Source organism: Zonotrichia albicollis, chromosome 1, assembly GCF_047830755.1.
Source record: "Zonotrichia albicollis isolate bZonAlb1 chromosome 1, bZonAlb1.hap1, whole genome shotgun sequence".
Taxonomy (NCBI): Eukaryota; Metazoa; Chordata; class Aves; order Passeriformes; family Passerellidae; genus Zonotrichia; species Zonotrichia albicollis.
The window spans coordinates 80632743-80659638 of NC_133819.1; the positions used below are offsets into that span (position 1 = coordinate 80632743).

At 37.2% G+C, this 26896-nt stretch overlaps 1 protein-coding gene across 3 annotated transcripts in view; it reads right to left on the reverse strand.

Annotated features, from left to right (window-relative positions):
* Window positions 1–26896, reverse strand: part of TRIO (trio Rho guanine nucleotide exchange factor) — a 247613-nt gene that overhangs the window by 138855 nt on the left and 81862 nt on the right. For all 3 annotated transcript variants that reach the window (XM_074545600.1, XM_074545608.1, XM_074545618.1), the window contains exons 6-10: window positions 25737–25859; window positions 17533–17724; window positions 14151–14282; window positions 9895–10125; window positions 1842–1964 (exon numbers count right to left, since the gene is read on the reverse strand). In XM_074545600.1, the coding sequence (XP_074401701.1) occupies window positions 1842–1964; window positions 9895–10125; window positions 14151–14282; window positions 17533–17724; window positions 25737–25859 (801 nt within the window). The remainder of the gene's footprint in view (window positions 1–1841; window positions 1965–9894; window positions 10126–14150; window positions 14283–17532; window positions 17725–25736; window positions 25860–26896) is intronic.

Consider the following 26896-nt stretch of genomic DNA (forward strand, 5'->3'; position numbering starts at 1 on the left):
CCAGAAATGTAGGCAGAAAATAAGTCAGCCAAAAGTTACTGATGCTTTAAAAAGGAGTGCAGAGTGCTGCTTTATACATGAACATAATCTTCCTTGTAACAGCAACAACAGGAATGCCTTTTGGGCTGCTTATATTCAGTTTTACAGCAAGTAAGAGGAACAACTCAGAGGGTGTGCCTCTCTTGGCAGTAACTCACTACAGATTCAAGAGTTAGAGATGAAAAAAATACTTATTAGGTCATTTTGTCCATCCTTCTGTCAGTGGAAGATAGTCCCCTGTAGTATATTTAAGTTCTTTGACCAATCTAAGTTTTCAGTATCTCCATAAATAGAACTTACACCCTTTCCCTGAAGAGATAATTTCAAACTCCAGTAACATTCAGTTTGGGGAAGTTTTTAGTAAACATTTGCTTTAAATTTTTCTGCTTTAAAGTCTAATGCAAATTAACAAGATGCTTTTTTTAACATCCAAGTAACATTTCTATGCACTTCGTCCACTTTTGGCTACTCAAACATTTTCTTCTTCTTTTCCCAAATAATACAGTATTAAGTATGAGATCATTCAGGCTTTGTTAAGTATCTTACAGAAATAGACTCCTGCTTGTCTGACCCAGAAAAATAAGTATTTCCACATGGAAAATATAACTTTTTACTAAAAATTAAGTAATAGACATGCATATAGAAAATCCAGCATGTATATATACAAAAGTAACAAAACATATTCTTCTTGAAAATTTTATAGGAAATCAATATTGAGGAAGTTTTCTGATGCCCATTCAAGTCCTCAGCCAGTGAAGTGCTCCAAGACTGTATTTACAATAAAATTTTATCAACAGTTTAATCTTCCACTAGACAGCCAAACTGTAAACAACACTTCTGATGCATCTGCCATAGCAAGTGTCACAGCCACGCTCCTGCATACAATGCCACAATTACCTAATAATGTTGTCTTCTGTTTGACTGAAGCACCCCTATATCAACCTCACCTTCGGAGATTTTTCTTCATTAATCTTGGAAATAATGCTTTCTCTTACCAACCATTAAGACTGGACAGACAGTGCATGTCACTAATGGGGAGGATTCCAGCCTTCAGCTTCCATCACAAGGTTGTTCTTCACCTCACATCCCCCCTTTTAGAGGCTAACAGCTACACTAGCTCCTTGTTAACTTCCCTGCATTCCTTTGTATCTCTATTTGTTTTGATATTTTTTCACATAAAGTTGTGTTCTGAAGTTGTATCATAACTTAAGGCAAAACTTAGGGTTATTCAGAAAATAAGGACATTTACAAACTCAACTGTATTTAAAGAAGAAAAACTTAAGCCAGGTTGGCCAGTTTGCTGGCTCACCTGGTTTCTTAGGAGTCCCCCTTCCTCTCCATGAGACTGCAGTGAGAATGTGGGAGCTCCTCAAGCTTAAAGTCAGAAAGCAAGACTTTCAATTCATCTCCATCCGCTCTTACAGGCTGCATGAAAGTTAAAATCCTGGAATCCCATGGAACTAAGCTACTTTTAAAAGGAGAACTTTCATTCTTCTTTATATCAATATTTGAAAGAATGGTTTTGAAAAAAAAAAAAAAAAATAATAGTGATGTTGCCAAAGCAGTTCTATTTTACTTTAAGGCTCACACCCTCTAGGACTATGGAAGTTTGTCTTTTTCATCTCAAAGCTAGAGCATAAAGGAGAAATGCAATAAAAACTTGCAACAGAAACAAAACAGTCCCTTCCTGGAATGGAATGTTTTGTAGCGGGGCTCCCTCTGCACAGCCCTTAAGTGCAAAAGCAGGAATTTTTCATTTATTTCCATGACAAGTATACAGTCCTTCATGTGATTGCTTTTACCTGCGCAACCTCCTCGAAGTCTTCATGGCGTTTCTGCAAAGCTCTGGCCCGATGCAGGGATTTTCCCACTCCAGTGTGTTTGCTAAGAAAAGCTTCTCCATGGTTTTCAATCCAATCCAACACCTGTGGTACAGAAGAGAGACACACAGAAATCCTGAGTTGCTGTATTAAATGTTACAACAAAAAGACAATTATTCAAGCATTTGAAAAGCTGTAAAGGCACTGCTTAAAAAGAACTGAACTGCTGGATTAAAACACAATGTTGCTACTGAAGGACATTAATTACATCTCATTTAACTTTTCTCAAGGCAGTAATTAGCTCAAACTAGCAAAATAGTACGATTCAAGATTATATCTGTACTTTGAAGCCTACAAAGGACAACCCCATTTCTCCACATTCATCAATTTGACAGTAATCTGATCCAAGTGGCAAGACCCCTTGTGAGGGTCTCTCTAATCTGTTTACACCTTCAGCTGACATTTTTCTGCAAGGTTAACATTAATGAAGCTTGCATATTGCTGGTGAATAACACAGTGAAGTTCGACTTTAGATGAGAACTCACTTCACCTTCTACATATCATTAAGTCAAGAAGTAAGATTCAGTAGTAACTAACTTCAATTAACACAAGAAAAATTAGCAGAAATCATTATGAGATAAATGTCTGTATTCAGAGCATATGAAGGAATATGCTCCAGCTCTCAAGAAGCATCTATCACCTCAAAATATCAGACATAATTGTTTATTGTAAATTTTATAGCTGAAAAAGTGGTGAACAAAAGACATTTTAAAGACCTTTATGCTTCTACCACTGGGTAGAATGACTGGGCTGACAGTTTTATAAACAGTAAAAACTGTACATGTAATTAGCTTCTGTCAGTTAACACAAAAGATTCCAGCACACATACCAAATTTCTGATGAGTGAATGAACAAAAACATCTAACCTCTCTTCAAACTACTACTTCCTAGCCATAACTTAATCCATTAGTTCAATATGCATATGGTATTCAATTTCTTGGAAGATACTCAAAAGGTTCAAGAACGACATTTAGAATTAAAAACAAGAGCATATAAGCAATTATCTGAAGTCAGCTAACCATATCTACACAGCACTTACGTAGTGGTGCAGAACACCTTACCTAGCATTCACCTTCAGCGTTCTTGTTTCTTTAAAGCAGGAATATTTTAGCTGGTTTTGAAAATAACTTCCAAAAGCCTGTACTGTGTCTCTTACCTACTAGTGTCCTTTACTCTGATTTTTAAAGTTGGGTGACGTTTTTACCCAGTTTTCTTTTACTGAAAGTATAACTGAGTTTAACTAAAGAGAGACTTTTTTTTTCCTTCCACACAGATTTGAGAGCCATTCCTGCAACACCACTCTCGATCACATTCAATACACACATAATCCCACACACCATTCCCATGAAAAACACCCATGCTTTCTTTAGAAAAAGAATGAAAACATGGTTTTCTCATTTATCTTGACCATGCAAGTATTTTTCTGTTTGCAAGCTCTCTCCTACTGGACATCTTCAAAACAACAAACAATTCCCTAATACCCCAAAATACTGCCACTTCAAATCACCAACACTTCATTAAAACTCCATACTTAACTTCTGCAATACTTGTTTTCCCAGTAAATATTGCCAAAAGAATATTATTGTGTTTTAGGTCAACACAAGTTTTCATTTTCTTCTTTCAAGGTAAAATATTGATTAGAAAAAGGAGAGTGAGGAGCTAAACACAGCCTCAGTTATTATTACCAATACTTTTGACTAGTTTCAGGAGACTACTTGTCCCGTTATAAAAAGAGCTGAAAAGAGATATGTTTGGATGAAATAATTACACTGGACTCTGGAGACTACTAACTGTTACAAGCTAACAAATGAAATCAACAGTAAAATCAGTCCCAGAAAGCATGGGATGAAATGCAGAAAGCAGCCCAGGGAGAATGATTTTTACTTCGAATAATGCTGAATAACTTCTCAAGGGAAGAAATTTTCATAGAAATCCAGTACACAGATCATGACATAAACCACTCAACTAGAAAAACATTACTGCCTCGAAGTGAAATCAGTATGAATACACATCTCATTAGTGTTCAGTCTTCACACCTTGATTCTTAAAAAAACTGAGGAAGCACTCTTGGGAATTTTACAGCATGTAGAGGCAGAGTCAAGTTAGGCTCTTCTCATCAGTAAGTGCTTTGCATACCACTTCAATCAAAGTACAATACCATTACTGGCACTGATATTAGCCTTTTAGCAACTTACTTCTCCCAGAAAGGGGAAGAAAATGTGTAAGAGTTAAGAAATAATCACACTGAGACACTAAGGACTCTTCTACCAATACTGAAAGCAAATGGAATTCAGTCTGGTACTTAGTAATCCATAGACGTCTAAGAGGCTCAACACTTTTCAGTCAAAGGGTGAATACTATCATCCTCCACTGCAGCAAGTTGCTTCAATGATGCAATTAAGTTCTACTTCAGCCTCAGCAAAACCGTCCTTATGCCCAGAATCTAGAAAAATGCTTACATTTCTAACTCCCAAAAGAATATATGACAGAAGAAACTACTATTGAAAGACAGCTTCATTAAAAAAAAAATCATTGCTCATGGCTGCAAAATATGTGGTATATGCTGCTTGTAGAAGTAAACCTGATCTTTTGCAGATTCATTGTGCTTATTTGCACCAGTCTTTCCCACATTATTATCCATTCCTCACCCCCCACCCCTTTACCTACTTTGCATACATTCACTATTTTGATCTCCACTTACTTGCTGCTGACATAGCATTCAGAAGGGGAAGATGGAAATATCTGCATTTCTGATCTTCAGACAGTTAAAATGTGGAAATACTCTCTCAAAAAAAGTCCCATTTTACACTGGAACCGCCTTCAAAAGCCACATGGGAATCACACAGTGAAATCATGTTGTTGCTAGCAAGTAGCAAGCATTCATGGCCCGCCCTTCATTACTGAAGGCTGAAATCAGTCACTGTAACCTGTCTTGAGGCAGGCAGATAAGCAGGAAGCAGCACATTTATCCAGAAGGGACAGAGAAGACACTCACTATGATCAAATAAATGTATTTTTGGGGGAAAAAACCCCAAGCCAAACCAAATCAAAACACCCCCCCCCAAACAATAACAACAAAAATAAGTAATCCCTGTCCCACCCCCCCCAGAAGAAAAAAAACCAAAACTCTCAAAACACTTCCTACCAGCATGTTTTACTAATTTCTGGCTTGCAAGCTATCAGCAGAGTTTTTCAGGCACCAAAACTCCGATCATAAAGTGTCAGCCAGTATCACTCTACCAGAAGCATCATCTTTATGCACAATTTTGACCTTTCATGGCCTAGAAAAGCAGACCATATTGCCGTTCCAAGTCTGCTTTATTGCTTCATATCAGAATCATACAGCTCTGTTCCTTAGGTGAAAGGCTGACTATTATCTACTTGTAAGCTTATTAACTCTTAAACATAAAATCATACTTTTACTAGCATGAAGAAGGGCTGAGTGCCAGTGGCCAGACTTTTTTTTTTTAATTAAAATAAAAACCCAATTTTTTAGATGTTAATATGTGGGATCTCAGCACCTCAGGACTGAGATGCCGAGCCACCGAGACCACCCTTGGGGGGCTCTGGAGTCCTGGAATGTTGCCAGAAGTGTCTGGTGGCTGGACTTTGATCCTACACGGGAGACGACACCTGTATGAGGATAGGAGGACTTCACCGGGGTGAATGGTGAAGGGATTAGTTAATTAGAGGGTGAGACACAGGGTTTAAGATTTATGTACAGGGGGGTTTAGAGAAGTAAGATGGAGGAATTGGGGCGTGTCCTGTCCTTCTTCTTCTTCTCCTCCATCTTCTGTTGTGATGGTGGCACTTTGGGATTGGTCATTACTGAAAGTGCACCGGGCAATAAGAATAAATGGTATTGGGGAAAAATGATAAATATTGTACACGTAACTATGGGTATAAAGATAGGTGACTGTCCGGAGGGCAGGCACTGTGTGCTCATGGCTGGCTGCTGAGCAGACCTCTGTCAGGCCGAAAGAAAATCTTTTAGATAAACAATTAATAAACATAAAGACCGAAAGAAGAACTGAAGCCTCTTCTCGTCCTTTGATACGCGGGCTGCCCCAAGGCCACTCCGGGCCTTTCCAGGCCCTTCAAACAGCTGAAAACCGGACATTAATATACAAACTAACTGGGAACTAGATCTCCCAGCATGTTTCTGCTACCTAAAGTCAAACTTAGAATTTCATTCAGTTTAAGACTGTCATACGTTTTCACATTTCAAATGTCAGATTTTCTGTTATTCACTTCTTATCTACTGTTTTCATTATTTCATGCACTACTTTCCTTACTACTGTCTCAGCAGTAGAACAGCAGATGATTTTTGGTGTACTCAAGATACCACCACAATGTTTCTGTTGATTTGGAAAGCTCCGCTAGAAACAGCTTCCCAGTATACAAGAACGTGCAAGACAGAAGAAAAAACCCAATGAGCTTTCTAAGGTGGAAGTAACATAAAGTGAAGTACCAGCTCAACACGGCCAATTCCCTCCTCCAACTCCACTCTGTCACTCACTTAACACTTCCATGAACTGAGTTACTTCATTAATCCAGCAGAGGGAGGAGGAGGAAATCACAGACTCATGCCTAAGGACAGTTATAGATACACTTACAATGCTCTTGGTTGCTTGCCATTATGTGCAAACTAACTATAAACAGTGGAAGAGGGCCACATTTAGCTTATTCTCAAATGAAAAAAAACCCACCACATTTAACTTTACTGACAATAGTTAAAAGATGTTTTCATGTTATCTTCTCAATCAATCTTGAATTTGTTTAACATTTGAACAAAGAGAGAATGAGCTAACAAAAACTCAAGTATTTTAGAAAGAAAGTTGCTTTGGAGTTCTACATAAACCATTCCAGAACTGTCTCGGATATAAATTAAAATAATACCTCAAACCAGAGTAACGTCATGCATTGAATGTTGTTAATGAGTATTCAAATGAAAAACTAACATTGCTCAGATAAATTAGGATGATCTGATAAAGTTGTTTTGCCTTTTTTTTTGCAAGAAAAAATAATGTTTTTATTCGAGATCACTTTTTTCCCCCCAGGTAAATTTTCAAAGCCGAGGGAGCTACAATCTCTAAGACATCTGCTGTGGCTATTAGAGTAATCTGTCTGGTATGGATGTTGAATGGTCATTGTCCTACAGATTGACCTGCACTGAAATCCCAGTATGAAAAGCTGTATTATGAAAGGGAACAGTGACCAAAATTCACACTGTGATTCATAATGCAGTGCCAAAAATACCCAATATCTGTAAAGTTAAGTTAAAGCAACATAAGGAGCTATACTTGCACATGCAGCATTTCAGCAATTTACAGTCATTACAGAGATAAACCAAAGGACAGCTCAATCTCTCACAGTGGTAATTACTGCTTACTAAGGGAAGGGCTTAGGAAGACAGCAAGGGCTGCATCTCTGTACACATCTAGCTTGAAATTTCATGGGGTTGATAAAGATGTGCATTAGGCACAAGGCTGCAGCTTTAAACTATCAAGAGGACCTCTTGCTACCTTAATTCAATGTCTGTCTTGCAAAGCATACAAAGAAACCACAAGCATAAACAGGATGAAAGAAATTTCACCAACCAGTAGGTAAAGCATGTGCTGAATAATAAGTCAGTGTGGATTAACATTCTCGAGTCAACTGGTTCACACTGAAAACTTCTGGTGTACTCACAATCCACATCCATGATTTGGATAGTACATTCCTGATACTGGAAGTTATAAAAATATGTAAAGCTGTCCACTTTGATTTTTTTCAAATCTGCAACTACTTCATCTTAAATGCAACAGTTCCAAAGGCTGATGAGTCCAACACAGAGAAGGAAAATCCAGCATCTTGCTGAAGAACCTGGTGGTGACTGCACAATGACTTGAGTCTAATGACGGGTTATTTGCCATCTTCAAAGAACAAAGCAGTCTGAGACTAACTCCTCCACACCAACAGCCATGATTTAGGATGGAGCAGAAAACGAAAATTTCCTACAAGCATTTTAGGACTCCCAAGATATTAAAAGTAAAGAGTAGGAGCAGTACAATAAGACTCCGCAGCATTTAATGAACATCTTCCCTCAGGAAATAAATTGCCTAAAGCCTGGCCTACAGGCCTGAAACTTGAATTATGCACCTGGCAAATTACCTCAGGAGACCCCTTGGCCTAGATTGGCTAAGTAGGTCCTACTTGAACTCAATTCAAACTAGAGGAGGAAGTTTTACCATGCAATCCATACTTGTTGGCACCAGACTGCTGAGAGGACTTACATTTTCCTCTGAGAATCAAACTACTGTGTTAATTCCAGTTTCTGAAGATTCCTTATGAAGCCTTATCAATTTAAGATATGATTAATTTGTGGGCTCATCACAGAATCACAGCATATTCTTGAGTTGGCCCTTCACTGGCTACTCATGCAAGTACCAGCGCTGGACACTCCTTACTAGCCACGACTTATGTTGCAATCTTCATGGAGAGCCTCAAGGATTTAGACAATGGCTTAATGAATGGAATCTTCTGCTCTCTGTGCCCTTGCTGACCATTCATAACAATCCCTCTGCTTTCTTTTACTTTTTTGTCAGCTAATACTTTTCATGCCTTTCTACATCCTTTGTCACATCTCAGAGTTGACAATCTGGGTAACAGTCTGTCTTCCAATGTATGCTTCTTTTTAGATTAAAAAAAAAGTAATAAAGTTTTGAAGATTTTGTAAAATTTACTGCTAATTATTTAAGTCATTTTCTTTAATTATACGAAGAGATAGTCACCAGATGTCACAGAAAGTTCAGTTATCAGGATTGCTCAGTCTTCCCACCATCTGCCTAAATTACCTTTTTCAACTACTGTAAATGATAAAAATCAGTTATTTCACTCCCAACTGCTCACACCCAGTATCTTCTTGAAACAGAAAAGTACAAGAAATTTAGCTTAAAGTGCAACTAATTCTGATGAAAAAAGATTACTTTAACCAGAACTATGGCTATCTATCTAAAAATCTCCATTCAGAAGTTGTGATTTCTGGATATTATTACACTGAAATGAAATACCATGATCAGCAAACCATCTTTATTCCTTTATGAAGATGAGTTCTTAAAGGATAAATTACTCATGTCTCTGTTAACTGAAGTTCAAAGCCAATGTTTTATGCTTATTAAAAATCCATCAAGCAAGGAATTTTATGTTGTTTTACTTTCAAACACAAAGGTGTGTCAGAGATACTAATGCCTGCATGTAACTACTAACTTTTACAGATATTGTCATAATAATAAAAAAATAGCAGGTAATAACAATTAATTCAAGAACAGTGATATTATCAGAAAGTAATCTCATCTGTAATTTTTATAAATTATATTATTTATATAATAAATTATATAATTTATATATAGTTTAATTATAATTTAAATAATAAAATAATAATTTTATTATTTAAATTTTTTAAAATTATAATTTTTGTAATTTTTAGAATAACTACTCTCAGGTTTTAAAGAAACATTATTAAGTCAATTAAGTATCACGGAGGATTTAAAACCAAAATTTTACAGAATAACACTGTTAATTTTTTGCACGTTATAACAAGAAGCCTTTTTAACACTTCAAGTCCAGAATTTTACCTAGAATGTGAATGCAGCTTCCAGCACAAACTCAGAACAGTTGCCTATATTAAAAATCTTTTTCATCATATATGACTTAAAGTAAATAAATTAATTTAAAATCAGAACAATATGAAGTAGAACTAACTTTCAACTATAATTTTTATCCATAATAGCCAATAGCCAAGTTCTGGTAACACACAGAACTTGGTATTATTCAGTCAATCCCATGCAATTGTTCACTTGTTGTACAAAAAAACCCATGGGAATTAGCAGTCAAAACTCACCTGTCAGTGCAATCAGGCTGACAGAATACAAAGGCATTCAGGCAAGTGGCTGACAGAATACAAAGGCATTCAGGCAAGTGAAACAAAACCTACCTGTTGAACATCCTGCTGAAAAACGCAGAGCTGAAGCCGCTGGTGCAAGCGGACCTTTCGATGCTGCCAGATGTTTTCCAGTTGGCGCTGGTGATGCAAGACTTCATGGATGACATCCAGGACGTGATGAACTGCTTTGGAGTAGTTGGCAGATGCGGTGAGGGAATCAGAGCTCCCAGGAGTCAAAGGTCTCTGAAGTTTATCAAGGAGTGACTTCCCATCTTGGCTCACCTGACCACCAGAAAGGATGAAGAATTACATGTCTTGCCAAAAGCTTGTTGGGCTACTACTTGGTACCCTACCCCTTCTCTCAGTTCTAAATGTCTTCAAGAACTCAGAGAGCAATGATGAAGACTTGTTTTATTGCAGAAATTATTACCTACATGCAGCTGCTATAGGAAAAATATATTCTCCTTCTCTTTAAAATAATTTTAAGAAGTATCACTCTTCTAAATAACAGCCTGTCTTTCCATTTCTTCATTACTTTAAGAATGACTTTCCTTCAATTTTGGGATTTTTGTTTGGTTTGAGTTTTTTGTTGTTGTTGTGAGCTTTTTTAAAAAACTAGTTGAATCTAACTTTGAAAAAATATTCATCTCTTTCCCTAGTCAACAAAACACCTAAAATTAAGCATTTGTCCAGAATTATCCTTCCAAAACAATATCTCTCTTCATTTGATGTAAAGATGAACAGGGAGGTTACTTTCCATAGGTTAATATTTGAAAAATACATTTAAACTAACAGATATAAAACTTAGTACATTATTCAATCTGACACGATTTACAACTTCTAAATTATTACTGTTACTGGTAAGCCAAGGGAAAACTGCTGTTATGGCAAACTTAATTCTGATTACATCACTTAAACCCTTTCCATGTAGCATAGAAAGATACTGTTTTCCAAAATGTGTTTAACTACTGATACTGACAGGAAACATTTGTCATTTCAAACTGTTGTCTTCTCTGATTTATATCACAGCAGAAATATTCAGATTTACCTTGCATGCTAATTAAAAAGCAAAAATCCTCCCTAATCTGGTCACTATCAACATTTAGTGTTAAAACCACTTTTCATTGGTGTTTACCCTGTCAGTCACTTTTAGCATGAAGCTCAGAGAGCTGTTACAATTCAGTATCATTCAGTTACCTGCAAAGAACTTCTCTAACAGCTCATTTAGCAAGTAGGAACAAAAATCATCTGAAACCACAAGACACAAGTATAAAGAATAGCCTGAATCCATCAAATCCACACCATGTCAGAAACACCAAATTTGCCAAGGCCTTCCCCCAGTAGCTCTTTTCAACAATTTCTACTAAGTCTAGGCACATGTTACATTTGTTGTTCGGTAGTCAAACAGATCCAAATGAAAATTCCTTTCTGATAATTAGGCTACAAGGGAGTTTATTTCTCAGTTTCAGTTCAAGCTCTTTCATTTTAGAAATGAGTATCAACACAGAGAATGATGCTCACTTCTGAAATTAGCTCCAGTAAAGTCAGGTCAGCAGAAAAAATGCATAGTCCATAGCATAGTTACAATGATATCTTTTTTCTTTTCTGTATCCAGAAGAATTATCTAGTAAGCTCTTCAAGTATTTCAAGATAATGGACTTCAATTATCCATTCAGAGTCCATAAAATCTAGGTGAAAAAAAGTTACTGTGACAGCCCCTTGATCTTATTAGTTTATTAGCTTTACAAAACAAATGACTGCACAGATTTTCCTCTGGAGTTAATACACTAAAATTTTCTCTTCCTTCCTAATGCAAGACTGCCTTAAGATTTCAGTGAGATGTATAACTTTATTTATATATATATAACTTCATTTAAGGCACATCTGTTGGACTTTCAGGCATACCAGTTGTCTCATCCTGTAAGCTAGTAAGTTGCTTTACTAGTAATATACAGTAATTACCCTCAGTAAAATCAGACTGTCTAGTCTTAAAAGCATTTACTTTCTTAAAATTACTGTCTTCTACCTTACAACCAAGCCGTGTTGTCAAGACATTGCAATCTAAAATGAGTGACAGTGTTGTGATTCCCATAGTGTTGCTCTTTCTTCCCCCACTGTTCATTCATCACAAAAATGAAAGGAGCTCCGTACTGTAACAGAAATGAAGTCATACATCTAATAATGATAAGCAATAGTGCTGTAATATCCTGACACAGAAAGATTGCCTCCATCAATCTTGAAAAAGGAACGCACGTTTGAAAAGTGTGAAATTAAACCTTCTGCCCAGAGGAGGAACACAAGTTGTACATACATATACAGTTATTACTTCTGCACCAATTCTGGTTGCTAAAGACAAAACTGGTTTTTTACCAGATGGGGGAAAGTAATGACCAGAAATCAGAAGAAAGGCACTTAGTGCTCTTTTTTTCCTTTGAGCAGCACCAGTGAAGATTTTGTTAAAATATCTAGCTAGCCTAAAGTCAAAAGCTACAGCTTTGAAATCCTAAATAAATTTTCAGGGTACATTGCAAAGCAATCCTATAATCTACCAGTCTAATTTATTTTCTTTATGCATCACCAGCAAGCAAACATTATTTAACATGCTAATCCTAAACAGTACTTATTTACACTTAACAGCAGGCTCATCCAGTCACATACCTGACAAAAAACAAAGAACCCACACAAAACCAACTCAAACCAAACAGAACCAGCTAGAAAAAATTAAACCTCAGCCCTTCATAATCACTATTCTTGAGAAATCTAGCCTTCCTCCTCCTTGCTGGACTCTCATGAAGCATTCATCCCAGACTGCCTCTCCACGTAAATCTCTTACAATCATGCTATGTCTCTGTCCCTCCCAATGACCAAAGCTTATAATGAAGTCAAGAAACGTTACTACAAAACATGCTTTCAAGAATGAGTTAAAAGAGTTACATGTAGGTAAAACTGCAATATTATCAGGTGTGATAGTATATCATTAGATCAGTTGACACAGCAGTGTGGCATAGAGCAAAAATAGGGATATCAATGTGTATTTTACACAAAAGAACAAGAATTCATGGACCCTGGCCATCTAACTCAAGGTCACAAAGTTTATGCAGGCCCTAAAGTTGGCAGGTATTCAAAAAACCCAGTTTTGATACACTAACAATAGGACAGATGATCAGCACAAGTCTTACCCTCCCTTACTGCTAAATGAAATGTGACCTGACTTAGGATTCAGTTTCCTATAATAAAGTTGGTTCATCATAAAGTAGTTTTAACTTTAATGTAATGTATAAATCACAACCATTAATTTAAACCCACATAACTTCCTTTTAAAGACAGGTGCAAGCTGTGGCCTAAGCTATCCTGTGTCCACTGATCATTTTTACCATGATTTAACCAAACACGGAATTTCAGTACAGAACTCCTGTATTTAATCCAGAACAACATCAGTCCAATTGAAAAGCAAAAACAGTTTTACCCAATGAGAACAACCCTGACAGAAGGAGGAAAGACAAGTAAAATAGGATATGCAGAAAATACCTGTTAGCTAATAATAGTGAATACCACTTTGATTTCCGCTAAGTAATGCCCAACAGAAAACTCCAAATTTGAAAGAAAGCAAATGGATAGTTGAGTCATCATTTTATAGATCACCTTCAGAATAAGCATTTATTTTATCTTATATTTTATCCTAAGTTGTAAATACAACTACTAGAAATAGTGACAATAGTGTGTGCTGAGTCCAAGATTAGAGTACCAGCACAGGATATGCTAATCTTACAAATGGTGACTACACAGGCATCCTTAGCTCAATTAAGTGTCTGTGAGGTTGATGAGACTAAGTGCATTACCTTCTGGCTTCTCAAGTAACATCCTTTGGTAGTCAAGGTTTTTTGGTGAGGCAATTTCAGAGATGGATTTTCAAAATACACTTAGAGAAATCCACCTCAACAGAATACCTTCCCAAAGAATGCCCAGCTAACTTCCCTTCAAGTAAATGCCTAAACAATAGTATTCCACTGCTATTAGAAGGCAGTAACATGAAAATGCAAATTAAAACATATTTAGTACTTTAGCGCTCCAAGGGTTGTTTGTACCACACATGGTTAAATCTATCCTTTTAATTTCTTTCCCAGGGTTACAGAGAGGATTTTAACACTTCACTTTTGAACATCAATAGCAAAATCCAGTATATAAAATTTAAAAAGAAGTTCAGCACTTAAGTTTCCAACTAGCTCCTACTGCAACAAGTGCTACTGTATCATGACCCAAACTTCACACGACACAATTTTATCTAAGGAAACAAACAAAACACTGACCTCAGAGTAAGCCAAAGTAATGTGCTCATATATCCCTTGATGATGATGGATAGCATCTTCTAAATCTTGAAGCTCTGAGGGAAGCTCCACCTCACCACAGGCTTTACACCATGAGTCCACATTGCTCATGTACTGCAACAAAGAGACATTCGGCTTTGATGTCGGGTTCTACCATTAAGTACACACATGATGGTAACATACAAAAGTACATTCCTCTGCATGACACACACTGAAAAGACTTCTTTTAAGTAAAAAGTCTTTACAGTATTTCTCTCTGAAAGAACCAGAAATGTATATCAGAATAAAAAGAAATATTCAAGTCGGACTATACTTGTGCTTTTAGGTATCTGAAAATTGTGTTTTTAGGTATCTGAAACTCATTGAGCTGTTAGGAGACAGGCAGGCTTGGATGGATGTTGACAGTCTTCAGAACCAATTTAACTGTTGGCAATATTGATGCTTCAAGTTTACTCTTGCTCCTTTTCTTGACTTTGCAGCTAAGAAGTTTACTTCATCCTGCACCTAGCACTTCAAAAACACAAAAGCCAACTAAGGTCTTGTTTACACAAGGAAGTAAAACATGCTACAGCTTTCAAGTCCAGACCCTTGGTTTTTACCCATCAGCTCCCTGTGCAGACACTCATGGTATCATGAGGTTTATCACCTCACCTCTTTTTAATCTTCAGAGAAAACCATGTTACTTTGCACATGCAAACAATGAATTACTGGTGAACCATTCACTGAAACACTCCATATTTTGCTGGGAAGAGGTTATCAAGGAAGCAAAGCAGTGTCAGGGCACAGCGAATTCACACCTCAGTCCCCAAAGAACTAACTTCTACGTGCAGAGAAGCACTAAATCCATTTGGCAAGCTACTACAGCAGCAAGCATGTAAGGGATTTACAACTTAAGTGGAGGTCTCTTAGGACTAGCACTGAACTTTGAGCACACAGCTATATCAGCATAGTTGCTTGAGTCAAGCCTTTCAGGGGAAATTGAGGATACTGCAACAGAAATCTCTTCTGCAGACAATTTAACTTATCTCTAAAGCTAAACTGTCTTGATAAACAAGAAACTGCCACCACAGCTATATGCAAACCAGAAGTTCTGCCAACTTACTTTTTCGCTGCTAGGGGGCATGAATTTTATACCCCTGTTATGCTAGGAAGGGAAAGAGGAAAAACAATCTGCTTTTACAGGAGTTTTCATGTGTTGAACCTAGTACAGCCAAGCCCATGTGAACTCTGTAAAGTAAATTTCCTCTATTTGAGTTTGAGACTCAAAACTTATGAGACCAAGCCTTTTATTTCATCATACATACCTTAATTCTTGGAGCACAAGTAGTCTTTTGAGGAAAAACTAATTAATAGATCACTTCTGGTACTCTTCTATTGTTTGACAGCTGGGCAGAAGGGTGGTGGAGTACATAGCTCTAAAATACTTCTTTAATTCTCACTAAGGGCCAGTTTGAAAAATCCCTAAGGTTAAGCACTGAACATTAACAGAAGCTCCATGTGCACCAGCGAGCAGGCCCTGATAGCTGGTACAGCCTTCACTGTGCCTGACAGGAGGCAGTGACCCTTACCTGTCACTTGCAAGAGAACACACGCATTCAAGAAGGGTGTTTTTTTCTTGGGCTGCCTACATTTTAGTCTTTTTATGTAGGTCAAGCGTCACCAGTCTCTAAAGGGGTCATTCCTCACATTCCAAACCCTCTATCCTTGAACTTGCTCTCCAGTGTTAATGAAACAGCCAATATATCACAGGCAGGTATCTTATAAATCAACTAGGGCAATCCATCGCAGCTCATCATACAATGAAAACTGCAAGGAGGAGCAATTAAAAGTACATTAATCCCAGCAGATGCTGCACTATTTTCTCTCATTTTTATCTTTCCTTCTGTTTACACTTATATTTAGTAGTAAAGAAGGTAACACTGACCCTTGCTATAGTTGCCCAGCACACAATCACACAAAAAACTTAATTCCTTGACTTCTGATAAGCATAATTTATTATTTTTGTTATGAAAAATGACCACATTTGAGTCAAGGTATACCTACCTGTTCAAATTTCATTCATCTCTCTCCTACAAATATAGCTCAAAGGCTTAAATGGAAACCCAAATGACCCAAGTAATTAGAAAAGCATCAACATTGACAAGGTACTGAACTGTGTCTATCAAAAGCTGCAAGCTGACTGCCAACTTTTCTATCAGAAGACAATTCTTTAATCTCATTTTTATATAGCATTTCTGTAAAACCAGCTGAAAGGACCTGTTGCAGTGACATCATTTTATTATAATATAGTCTGTTTAAGGACATTAATCCAATGCCACCACTAACACAGCATCTTAATACACTCCCATTTCTAATGTCTAGATATTTATCAATTTAAATATCCATGTAGCAGAAATCAGGGAAAAAATATCTTAGTATCAACTGTATCATCTCTCTCTGTTTCTGAAGTTTCCAATGCCCAAATGCTTCCTCCATTCATTCCAAGTTAACATTATATTGGACATGAGACCTTTCCTTGGATATAATTTAGCAAGGCAAAATGAAAGAAAAGTATCTACATACAGTACATCAGCCATACCCATCCAAGAGCCTCTGCTCTCCGAACACACCAGGGATGCCCAGAGCAGACACACTACAAGATCAGCAGGTGACTCAACTGCACACACACAGCAACTCCTTCAGAACTGAACTCCCCTGAGGGCAAAACATGCTTTTGCCATTAAGATTATTAACTTGGGGATATTTATTCCTATTTCCCTTACATATACCTCTTCTCTGGCAGTTACACATGGTTAATAACTTAATTAAAATAATTGGTATAGGCCTAAAGCTAAAATGTTTTTTTTGCATAGGAGGAATCTCCTATGGAATACTAAGTAAACATCTCCCACCACAATTTCAGATTCAGAAGGCAATTAATTAACTTCTCAACTTTCAGGCCACTTCAACTTATGCTTTCTAGAAGCAATTATCATGAGTTAAATCTTGACACTCAAGGACTGATGAGAGTTGAGTGGTGAGGACAGTAGAAGAAATTACAGCTTCTAGATGTAGAAAAGGCATTCTATAGATACTTAAAAGCCATATATACTTAAGCATTTCAGTCCACTTCATTTTTATTCATATAGCTAATTTGTTTGTTTTATCTTGCACTGATGTAGGCACAGCCGTGGAAAATTTAAGGCCAATGGGCTAAAGTGAGGAAAACAAAGTTTTGTTTGAGTATTGAAATTGGCAGAAATAAATATTCTGGCTTGTCAACCTTTTCAATCACTTTTTGCACTTCTGTCCAAAGCAAAAGCAAAGTGCACAACTCCCCATTCCAGGACATAAACTTTTGTTGATGCCCTCCCCATTTACTAACCTGTTCAGCTTTTTGATGGAAGATGGAGGACATGTCCAGTAACGTGCTACGTTCTTCCAAGGCTGCAGCAAATGCCTTCCATTCCTGTTCCAGCTGACTGGCAATCTGTTTGATCTGCTGGGAAGCATAATGCCCAGACTCGATCAGGCGGCTTGCTACTGACATGATGCGACTTATGTTTACATACACATTCTGTGGAGAAGAAGGGGAAAATTAGTGCAAGTCAGTAGACTAATTAAATACAGAAGCACATTCCTAAGAAGTTCTACTTCACTACAGTACTGATCAGTAATCTGGTTTTATTTGGCAAGCTTATGCATACCAAACTTTGGCATCTAGGTGTATAATGTAGCGGCCTATCCATAATTGACAAGTGAGAATTATGACTTTAAATAATCAGTCTAAAACTCATGTTAACAATCAGCTTAAGCCAATTTATATTACATGAAGACACATTATTACAATAAAGAGGAAGAAATAACCATATTTTACAACAATTTGAATAAAAATGTTTACAAACATTCAAGTCAGCAAGATAATCAGACACACACAATATAGGAAAATTGAAGTATCATTGCTAAGTTCTTGATCCATCCACAATATGCAAGTGTGCAACATCTGTGAACCTTTACATCAACTTCGAAAGTAACTTTTAAAGAAACAAAATAAAGAATTCTGAGCTACAAGACGTTTAACAGTTTTACATTTTATTTGCTTGCTGCTATACTGCCTTAGAACTAGCATTCAAAATTAGACAAAGACCAAGGTCAGAAGTATTCTCTAGCATACTGGCATAAGTCATTGATGGCTCTTAGGCAATCTAATTTTCAGTCAAGAGTTTCTGATTCCTGTGAAGTAAAACAAGATTGAAAGTTTTTGCCACCAAAAACTTGCTGAGTAACTGTCAGAGCTACATGCGTGTAACACGGAGTTGACGCTTTCTTCAAATTGGGCAGACTCCCATGCATCTAGAATGAAGTTGCTAGAATCACAGGATTGTTGAGGTTGGAGATTACCTAGTCCAACCACCAGACATTGAGCAAGTCAGGTAGAACCATGACCTGCTGGCATCCAGCCATTGCCCAGAGCTTGACACTGACTGGCTGGAGCAAGTGTTACAGCTCCTCCAGGCTTCACTGCCCAGACCCATCTGAGTGGCAACTAGGACAGGTCCCTACTGATTGCAAACTGTATGCATGTATGCAAGCAGGAGCACACCTGACACAGCCTACAGCTCAGGCTGCTCTGCTCAGTAAACTAGCACAACAGTTGATTGTCTTTCCTTTCTGCACAATACTACCTCTTACTTTTTTACATTATCCCACACATCTATGTTCTACTTTTTAAGCACAGCCAAACAACTGTACAGACTACAAATCTGCTATTTCCAATAAATTTTAAAAGACTGGAGAGCATTTAGGCCTATTAAAAGTGTATGTAGCATAAATGCAAGACTGCTAAATGAATACAGAAAGCCCTTAGATGGTCTTTACAGTTGTGAGAAGAAACAAGTGCCAAAAGAGAAAAGAATAAAGGCTATAGTAGACTGCCATTTGAACTCTTTCTGTAACATAATAAAGCAATTTTGGAAATTCTGAAACAGCAGTTAAAAATGAACACAGCACTATAAACATGAAGAAAAACAAATTGAATCTGAGCTGTGGTTAACATGCATTCATTTTCCCATGGCAATCAGGCTTCACACGTCTGGACGAATACAGCCTATAGCAGTATGAATATGAATTAAAATGCTGACAGTTGAATGCTTTCCAAGCTATGTACACCACATTCCTTGCCTCAAAACAAACAAAAAAACCAAAAAACAACTTACAATAATCTAAACCTTTTACCTCACTACATGATATATCTACCAAAGTTTAAAGTGTCAGTATTTTAGAATGAAATGACCCAAATGAAATAGATTTAGTTCAGGAGGAAAAGAATCTCTAATAGCAACTCCCTACAATCAGACTGTCTTTAATTGACCCTTGAAGGTCAAAAAGTTTTGTTCCATTTCCTACAAGGACAGGCAATTCCAGTGTCATTATTATAAGACAACTGCATATTCTGCACACTGCTTGAGAGATAAGAAACACTGTTACAAGTGAGCTGTTGCTCATTTATCAGAGACTGGTATCTTATTTATTGTATGCATTTACAACCTGGTTTTAGTTAAGGAAGCAACAGCTAGGATGCAATAACTGATATAGTCTTCTTTAGTGGCCTCATTTACACCACCTGCAGCTTCTACATTTGTATCAACTGTCTCAAAGGTGAAGGGCAATGCGATATTGCATTTCTTTAACTGTGATACACACAATTATTGTAATGAGACTTAAAAGGTAACAATTTAAGTCACTGCATTATAAAGTGTTTAGTTAGGATACAAGTGTACTTAGCATGATTGTCTTCTCTAAAATGCTCTTTAGCCAGAAGCAGAAAGGACACCTTACGATATCTGGAAAGTTCCTCATTGCAGATTTCCCCTCTTAAGAGAGTATACAAATAAAAAAAAAGGCATTGCTCAGCAAAGCAATACAGATTAGTTGCCTAACTGTGCTGTGTTATTCTTTGGTGAATGTCTGAAAGGCAAACACAGGAAAAATAAAGGTGACAGCCTATCAGCTAACTGAACTTATGCTGCACTCACACAAAATAAAGCTGGCAGGTGACCTGAAGGTTCCATTTTATTTCCTTATTTTCCCAGATCCGTTTAGAAAATGTTTGTTAAGCTCCAAGATTTCCAACAGCAGTTTTCTGACACAGAGGCTATAATGCATTCAGTTTTAAATGCCATCAAACTCACTGACATGGTCCATAAGCATCATAACTGGCACCTCTATATAGACTGTAGCGAGCTTGAACTATTTTACTGTGATACCATCAATTTAGCAATGGCATTTTCAAATCATCTGCCACCTCACACACAAATAAATGACCACCAAAACATGGTGCAGTATTAATGTATGAATTAACACCTGTTTTAATGACTTACATGTTTTCCAACATTTCTTCTAGTATCATTTTTGAAGCAAGAGGAAAATTGTCAGTTTGGGAATACAAATTTCAACAATGAGGGATGTGGGACAACTAAGGTAAAACCTGATCTATTCCCTTGAAAAAATATAAACTTGGCAACATCCAAGTTGCAATTAAGGAAAGTGTTTAATGTGTTCTTCAACTACAAGGATCCTTTAAATATTCACAGGTAACCATTTAAACACTGCTATCACCACTGGAACACATGCAATATAATTTCACTCCAATTTTCTTCAAATATATAATTTCTTTCCTACTTTTTCACAGTGGACCTGAGGAATCTTATTGCAAGACTATATAGTCCAACACCAGCATTACTTTCCTCTCTTCTTTACTTTTCACTCACCTTTACTTAATCATAGTAAATGCCCATGCCTTCAACTCTCCCTACAGCCACACCACTTCCATGTATGTGTTTCCCATTACAGCACTAAGTATGGGGCTCTAAACTGGACCTAGCTTTCTAGTAGGAGCAACTGAATCAGAGCATTTTCTTTACAAATCTGAAGTTCAGCCACCCTAATAAGTACCAAGAGTGAAATAAGATTTTCTTCTTTTCAGTAACACCACTGTCTGTTCCCTTAGTTTGTGATTCATTAACATGAATGTACTTGTTGCTGTACTAACACCTCAGTAACTGACTGCTTTTTAAAATCTGTTTACTTGCTTCTTCCCTCTTAAGGATTGCACAGTTAGCCTGTTCTCTTTAGTCTTGCTGACTTTGGAGAGCTCCTCAGTAGCTGAAAATAGCCTGAACTCATTTTACCTTTTCAGTCTATTCTCAGGCTGGTGGCATCCAGACATTGTGTCTAAGCATTAACTGTTTAGGCACCATAAAGATTCTCTTATAGAGATGTACACCTGTGGTCTTGCTCTCATTTGCCCAAATCCTGAGAACCAAGGGCAGTCTAGAATTCACATGGTGCTCTAGTCTATCTCAAGACACAAATCTGTATGGTTAAATAAAACCACATATTTAAAGTAAAAAGAATCTCAGGGGTGAAATATGTCAGCTGTACAAAGGAGGAGGAAAAAATTACACTACCTCTAAGCTAAGGTGAGTTTACCTCACCTGACTTTCTTCATGTTTTCATTTGTACCAGTCCCTGTGGCTGGATTTGAGCAAGACATCTTTTTAACTCTGCAAACCTAGAGATATTCAATTGTTGTGCTCATACTTTTATTTTAACATCCCAAAGCTCTCACCAGTACTCATCTCTGACACTCTCTTTTTGGATAGCATTCAGAATTTGATTACTACCTTGATAAAATGTTTTAGTGTATGCAAACAGCCTGTTCTGAGAACATTAATCAACTTAGCAATACGCCTACAATTCAGATAGGAGTTTTTGGATTATAGTTAATAAATGTAACTACTTCTCATATCCTATCAATGCTGAGACAAGAAGCAGTCATAGCACATCCTTTAATAGTAGCATGTGTCAGCTTTCTCCAAACAAAGTTTCATTTAGCCTGCATCACTCTTCAAGCATTTTAACTCTCCTCAGTGCAAGGAGAGGCACAGTTAAACTGTAATGAAAGCAAGGCCATCTGATCTAGCAAAAAGAGCAGAAAATGTTCAAGCAGACAACATCCTCCTCCTTACCCATATTTCACATGACTTCTTGTCTTTCTTGTTTCTTAGCAGATGTAGAGAAAATGGCAGGAAAAAGAGTGGACAGACACATAATCAGTCTTTTCCACTCTTCCATGCAAGACAGACTAATCATATAATCATGGGTACTTTAGTCTTGCCATTTAAAAACTCGATACATAATTTTTGTACTTCCAGCTCCTATGATGCCGTATTTGAAAGTTTCTCCCTTAAAAGGTACTAAAAACTTGTTTTGAGAAGTGAAGCATTGGTTTAGTCACCCAAATAGGAACGTCAAGCTGAAACTGAGTATTGCTTAACTCAAATAAATCTCAGGACTTGACAACAGCAATTCACTGTTGCTGAAAGCAGACCTTTAAAATTGTACTGAAAATCCATCCTCATTTTCAGAGAGCAGAATCCCTGAAACTTTGGTTTTTGCTACAGTTACGGAACACGAGATCTACTTGCCCTATAAAGGGACAGCCTTGACTTTTATCAGTGCACAGCTTCTCAAATTCAGTAATAGGAAGTCACATATCTATTCTTCCTACATGGGAATTATCCTTCAGTCATTAGCTCCTTTAGCCATATCAACCTCTGTGTTAATCCATGGCAACCATATATATGTCCCTCTTTAACGCACAGCACTACACCTATCCAGATTTTCTCTGGGACAGATTTATTGCAGTGAGAACCAGTCTGTGTATTAGCTTAAGACTTGCATGAACTTATTCCTGCTACCTTGAAAAGTGCAACCACATGAAATACATAAGATTCCTAGATATACCATTTGCTAATGAAACTGATGAAAGTAAAGTTAAATCTCCTCCCCGGATGTATTCTTTGCCTTTTTGTTTTATAGCATTTGGTTTACACTTCCAACTATTTTGTGTTTTAACTGAAAACCAACATTCTAAAAATGGCACAAAGCCATTACAATAATTTTTAAAAAAAAAATTCAGAAAATCCTCTTTGTCCTTGATGTAACTAACTCTTGTTCATGACAGGAACTAAGTAGCTTTCACAATGGTTTACATCCAGGTGGCTTGCTTCAGACTGGAAGACCAGATCAAAATTTTGGCATCTCACCCAAAGGTCGTCACTCTTTCTCAGCCAAGTTTGGCATAAGCAGCTGCAGAAGTTGCCCTCCACCTCTTGGAAACAAACTGCTTGGTAAGAGAGAGACCCAACTACTGACAGAGGGTAGCACCTGCTGTGGAAGGGAGCATGTGCCCTGCAACAACAACGTGTTGGGAAAAGCAGCTGCAACATCAATTATCAGAGTTAAACTATGAGCAAGTACAAGCAGTTGCATTTACTTGCTTGGGGAGCATTTATCCTTCAAACAGTTCTTCCCTACCTCAAGTGAGCCTAAGAAAATTGACTAGAAAGCAAGATCTATTAAGGTCCAATTAGGGACACAATGGAAAGCCTTACAAATCTCCTGCAATAAATAAACCTTATACATAGTTGTCTTTCTCCCTCCCTCTATTCCATCCCAGTAAATCACTTCACACGGTTGCAGAGAGGTTAGAAGTTAAATTTCACTTGTGGTGTTAGAGTACTCACACAAGACACCTTAAATCCACTTTGATTACTGAGTTACACTGACAGGGAGAGTGAACAAACAGCAACTTGTTAAGCACAGAGCATAAGTGGTGAGTGGCCAGGGAGAAGCTGAACGTGGTTGCAGGAGTTAAGACTGCCCCACATTTTTACAGCTGAAAGCTAATGAAAAATAAGGTCTGCCAAAATTCAATCAGTTCACGTCATTTTTTATGTCACATTCAGTTTAATCTTTGCCCTTAATCTATATGAAAGGCTTTTGCCATTTAACCAAATAAAACCCAGATAATCTGAGTGCTGCTTAAATCAAAACCAGGGACCAATCACACTGAATTTACATTTTCTTATTCCATGGCAGAGAACTCCTGCTGGGGGGGCTATGCTACAGAAAAAAATGCAGCTTGTTTTTACCCCTTCAAATGTTCAGATAGCTTAATTTACCCCAAATTTAAGCTGCTCCTTGTAAATTTTAAGAAAACATTTTTCAGGCTGAGAAAAAATACCCTGTAATTAATGCATTTGACAACCAAAGGCAAAGGAGGGATTAACAGGAAAAGATTAATAGCAAACACAGAGCAGGAAGGATTATGCTGCATCGCTCAAGTGCTTCCTACTGTTGATAGCATCTGAACAGTCTAAAAGAAGGAAAAATAATAAAGTCACCCAGTTTGAAGAAAAGACTACAACAGTGACTAATATGAGCACAGGCTTACAGAAGAATTTAACCTTTAGAATGCAACCTCAGGAATTGTGTGGAAGGCCACTCAAAATTAGTAAGTTACAAAAGTCATCTCATGTCAATGACACCTACTGTCATCCTTTGTTTCTTTCTGCTCTACTTCATATGCAGAGCAGTGAAGAACAACAACAAGGTGCTCCATAAGGCAGCAATTCCCCATGCTGTGAACCAAACCTAATGGTCAAAACCATATATGACATTACATAACTTAATTGCCAAGTTCACCAGCATTTGCTTTACTCTTTTCAGAAAGTTCATATTGATTTTAATTCTTTTAAACTTTTGGAAACAGACCTGAGTTGCAAAAGAAGAAATAGTGTCTGTTCTAATAGTGTCTCCTATTCTTACCTCCAGCTACACAATACACAAGAGCTACCTCACTAGTCCTTCCAATACTTCTTGAAGACACATAACCTAGGTAAGTTTATCTTGCCACTTTCCTGTTCTACAGAAAAATCTTCTTGCAAGAGTTCATTATTTCAACCATACTTTAATTCAATTTCCATCCTTGGACTGCCAAGAATGTTAATTTGTAACAAGACTGGTAGTGTTCTTCCTTCACTGATCTAACAAACAGGAACTGGACTTAGGCCCAGACTCCCAAGGTTATTTAAACACCTACAATGTGTTAAGGATCTAAAATGTACTTCAGAATTTTGTTCCCATGTTCAAACGGCATTCATGAAACTGAAAGGAAGTAGCTTTCACTCACTGCCAGTTAAAATCCATTTTTTAATAGTCTACTGATCATATTTGAGCAAAAAAATTGTCTTGGCTCCATTCTGCTGTGCCGAAAATGAGACATATCTTCTTGAAACCATGGAGAATTATTACACCAGGCTCAGTTACTTCTGAGAACTTTTTGCCTGAGTTGAAATCTCTTCAGAAGATCCTGAGAGCTACTTCTTTCAGAATGGAGAGCTAAAATCTGTATTACACATGATTCTCTGAAATTCTGTACAAGACCGAAGGTAATACTCAAAGACACATCCCAGGTTCTAGAAGCTTGAACACTTATATTTGAGAGGTGCTGAGGTCATGTTGAACACTGCCATTTGTCAAAAGAAATGTTTGTTGCTTTATCACAGCTCCTCTGTACCTGACCACCTTTTATTTTCCTCCATTGTGCTGTATAACCTCACTGCTCCAAACCAAATTTCCATGACTTGTAAAGAAGGGACTATCTGTGTTTATGCACTTACAAATTCTACCTTAACAGAGAACAAACAGCCAGCACATCTGTGCAGGGAGGCCTGTTCTTACCATGCAGTTCATGGCAAAGTGATTGTGCTGTGTCTGAAGCTCCATCGCGTGGGGGTGACTGGTTCCAATCTCTGTGTAGCTGTTCAGGAACAGACCTTTGTTGTGTGTGATCCAGTCAAACATCTACACAAAAATATTAAGGGAAGAAGAAAGTTCAATAATTTGTTATGGCAGAAATCATGGACAAGTAATGTAAGATAGTTATGAACACAGAATAGGGTGTAAGGCCATGAAAATTCACCCTGATGCTCTTTCCATTGTAAGTTCCTGTCTATTTTAACTCAATCATTGCTGAAACCTGTCTTTTTGGATCAAACAGCTGAGGCTTTTACTGTTATCATTACTACAGGTGTTTATCTCAACAAGCTACTGTAATGCCATAATCACAAATTTCATTGTTACAAAGAAGTCATAGTAAACAAACAGACTTGGAGCACAGCCCTGAGTTGCCAAGCATTCTCTAGTGTCAGCACTTATTGACATCAGCAGCTTAGCAATTTAGAATGAAAATGGCAACTCATGGAAATTAAATATAAATTCTTTCATGCTGATCAAGTACTTCAGCAGCTAGTTTAATATTTTTAGTTCATAAGTTTACAGCAGATTTGAAAACAAATATTCTATTTCTAGATTAATTATTAAAAGTGTATGTGAGCACAGAGTTACCTTCCTCCAGAGAAATTTAAGAAAAATCTTTAAATATGCTTGTTTTTAAAAAGAAAAAAAGGAATATTTTAATATTAAAAAAAAAAAGTTTTGGAGGGACCTTATATGACAATGGCCATCAATGAAGGCACACAGGTATGTTAACAGTGGCACTGGAAGACAAAATTTTCAAAGACCAATCAACGCAGCAAAGAGCTGTTTAACACCCCCCCTGCTCACAATGGTCTTGAAATCTTTGCTATATCTCAGCAAAAGAGACCCACCACCTGCTCTCTGGATAAGCTGAAATAGATTGTCCAGGAAAAAACAGCAGCAATAAGCAGGAAGTATCCATTTAAAGATCCTTCCTATGCTGGCTAACAGAACAATATTACCAAGTCCAGTTTTTTTCCCAAGTCCATGACAAACCAAATTATAAGCAGACCACAATATGGTAAGAACTGTAAACCAAACTTTTGAAGTTTAGTAACTGAGACAGTTGATCACATACTCCT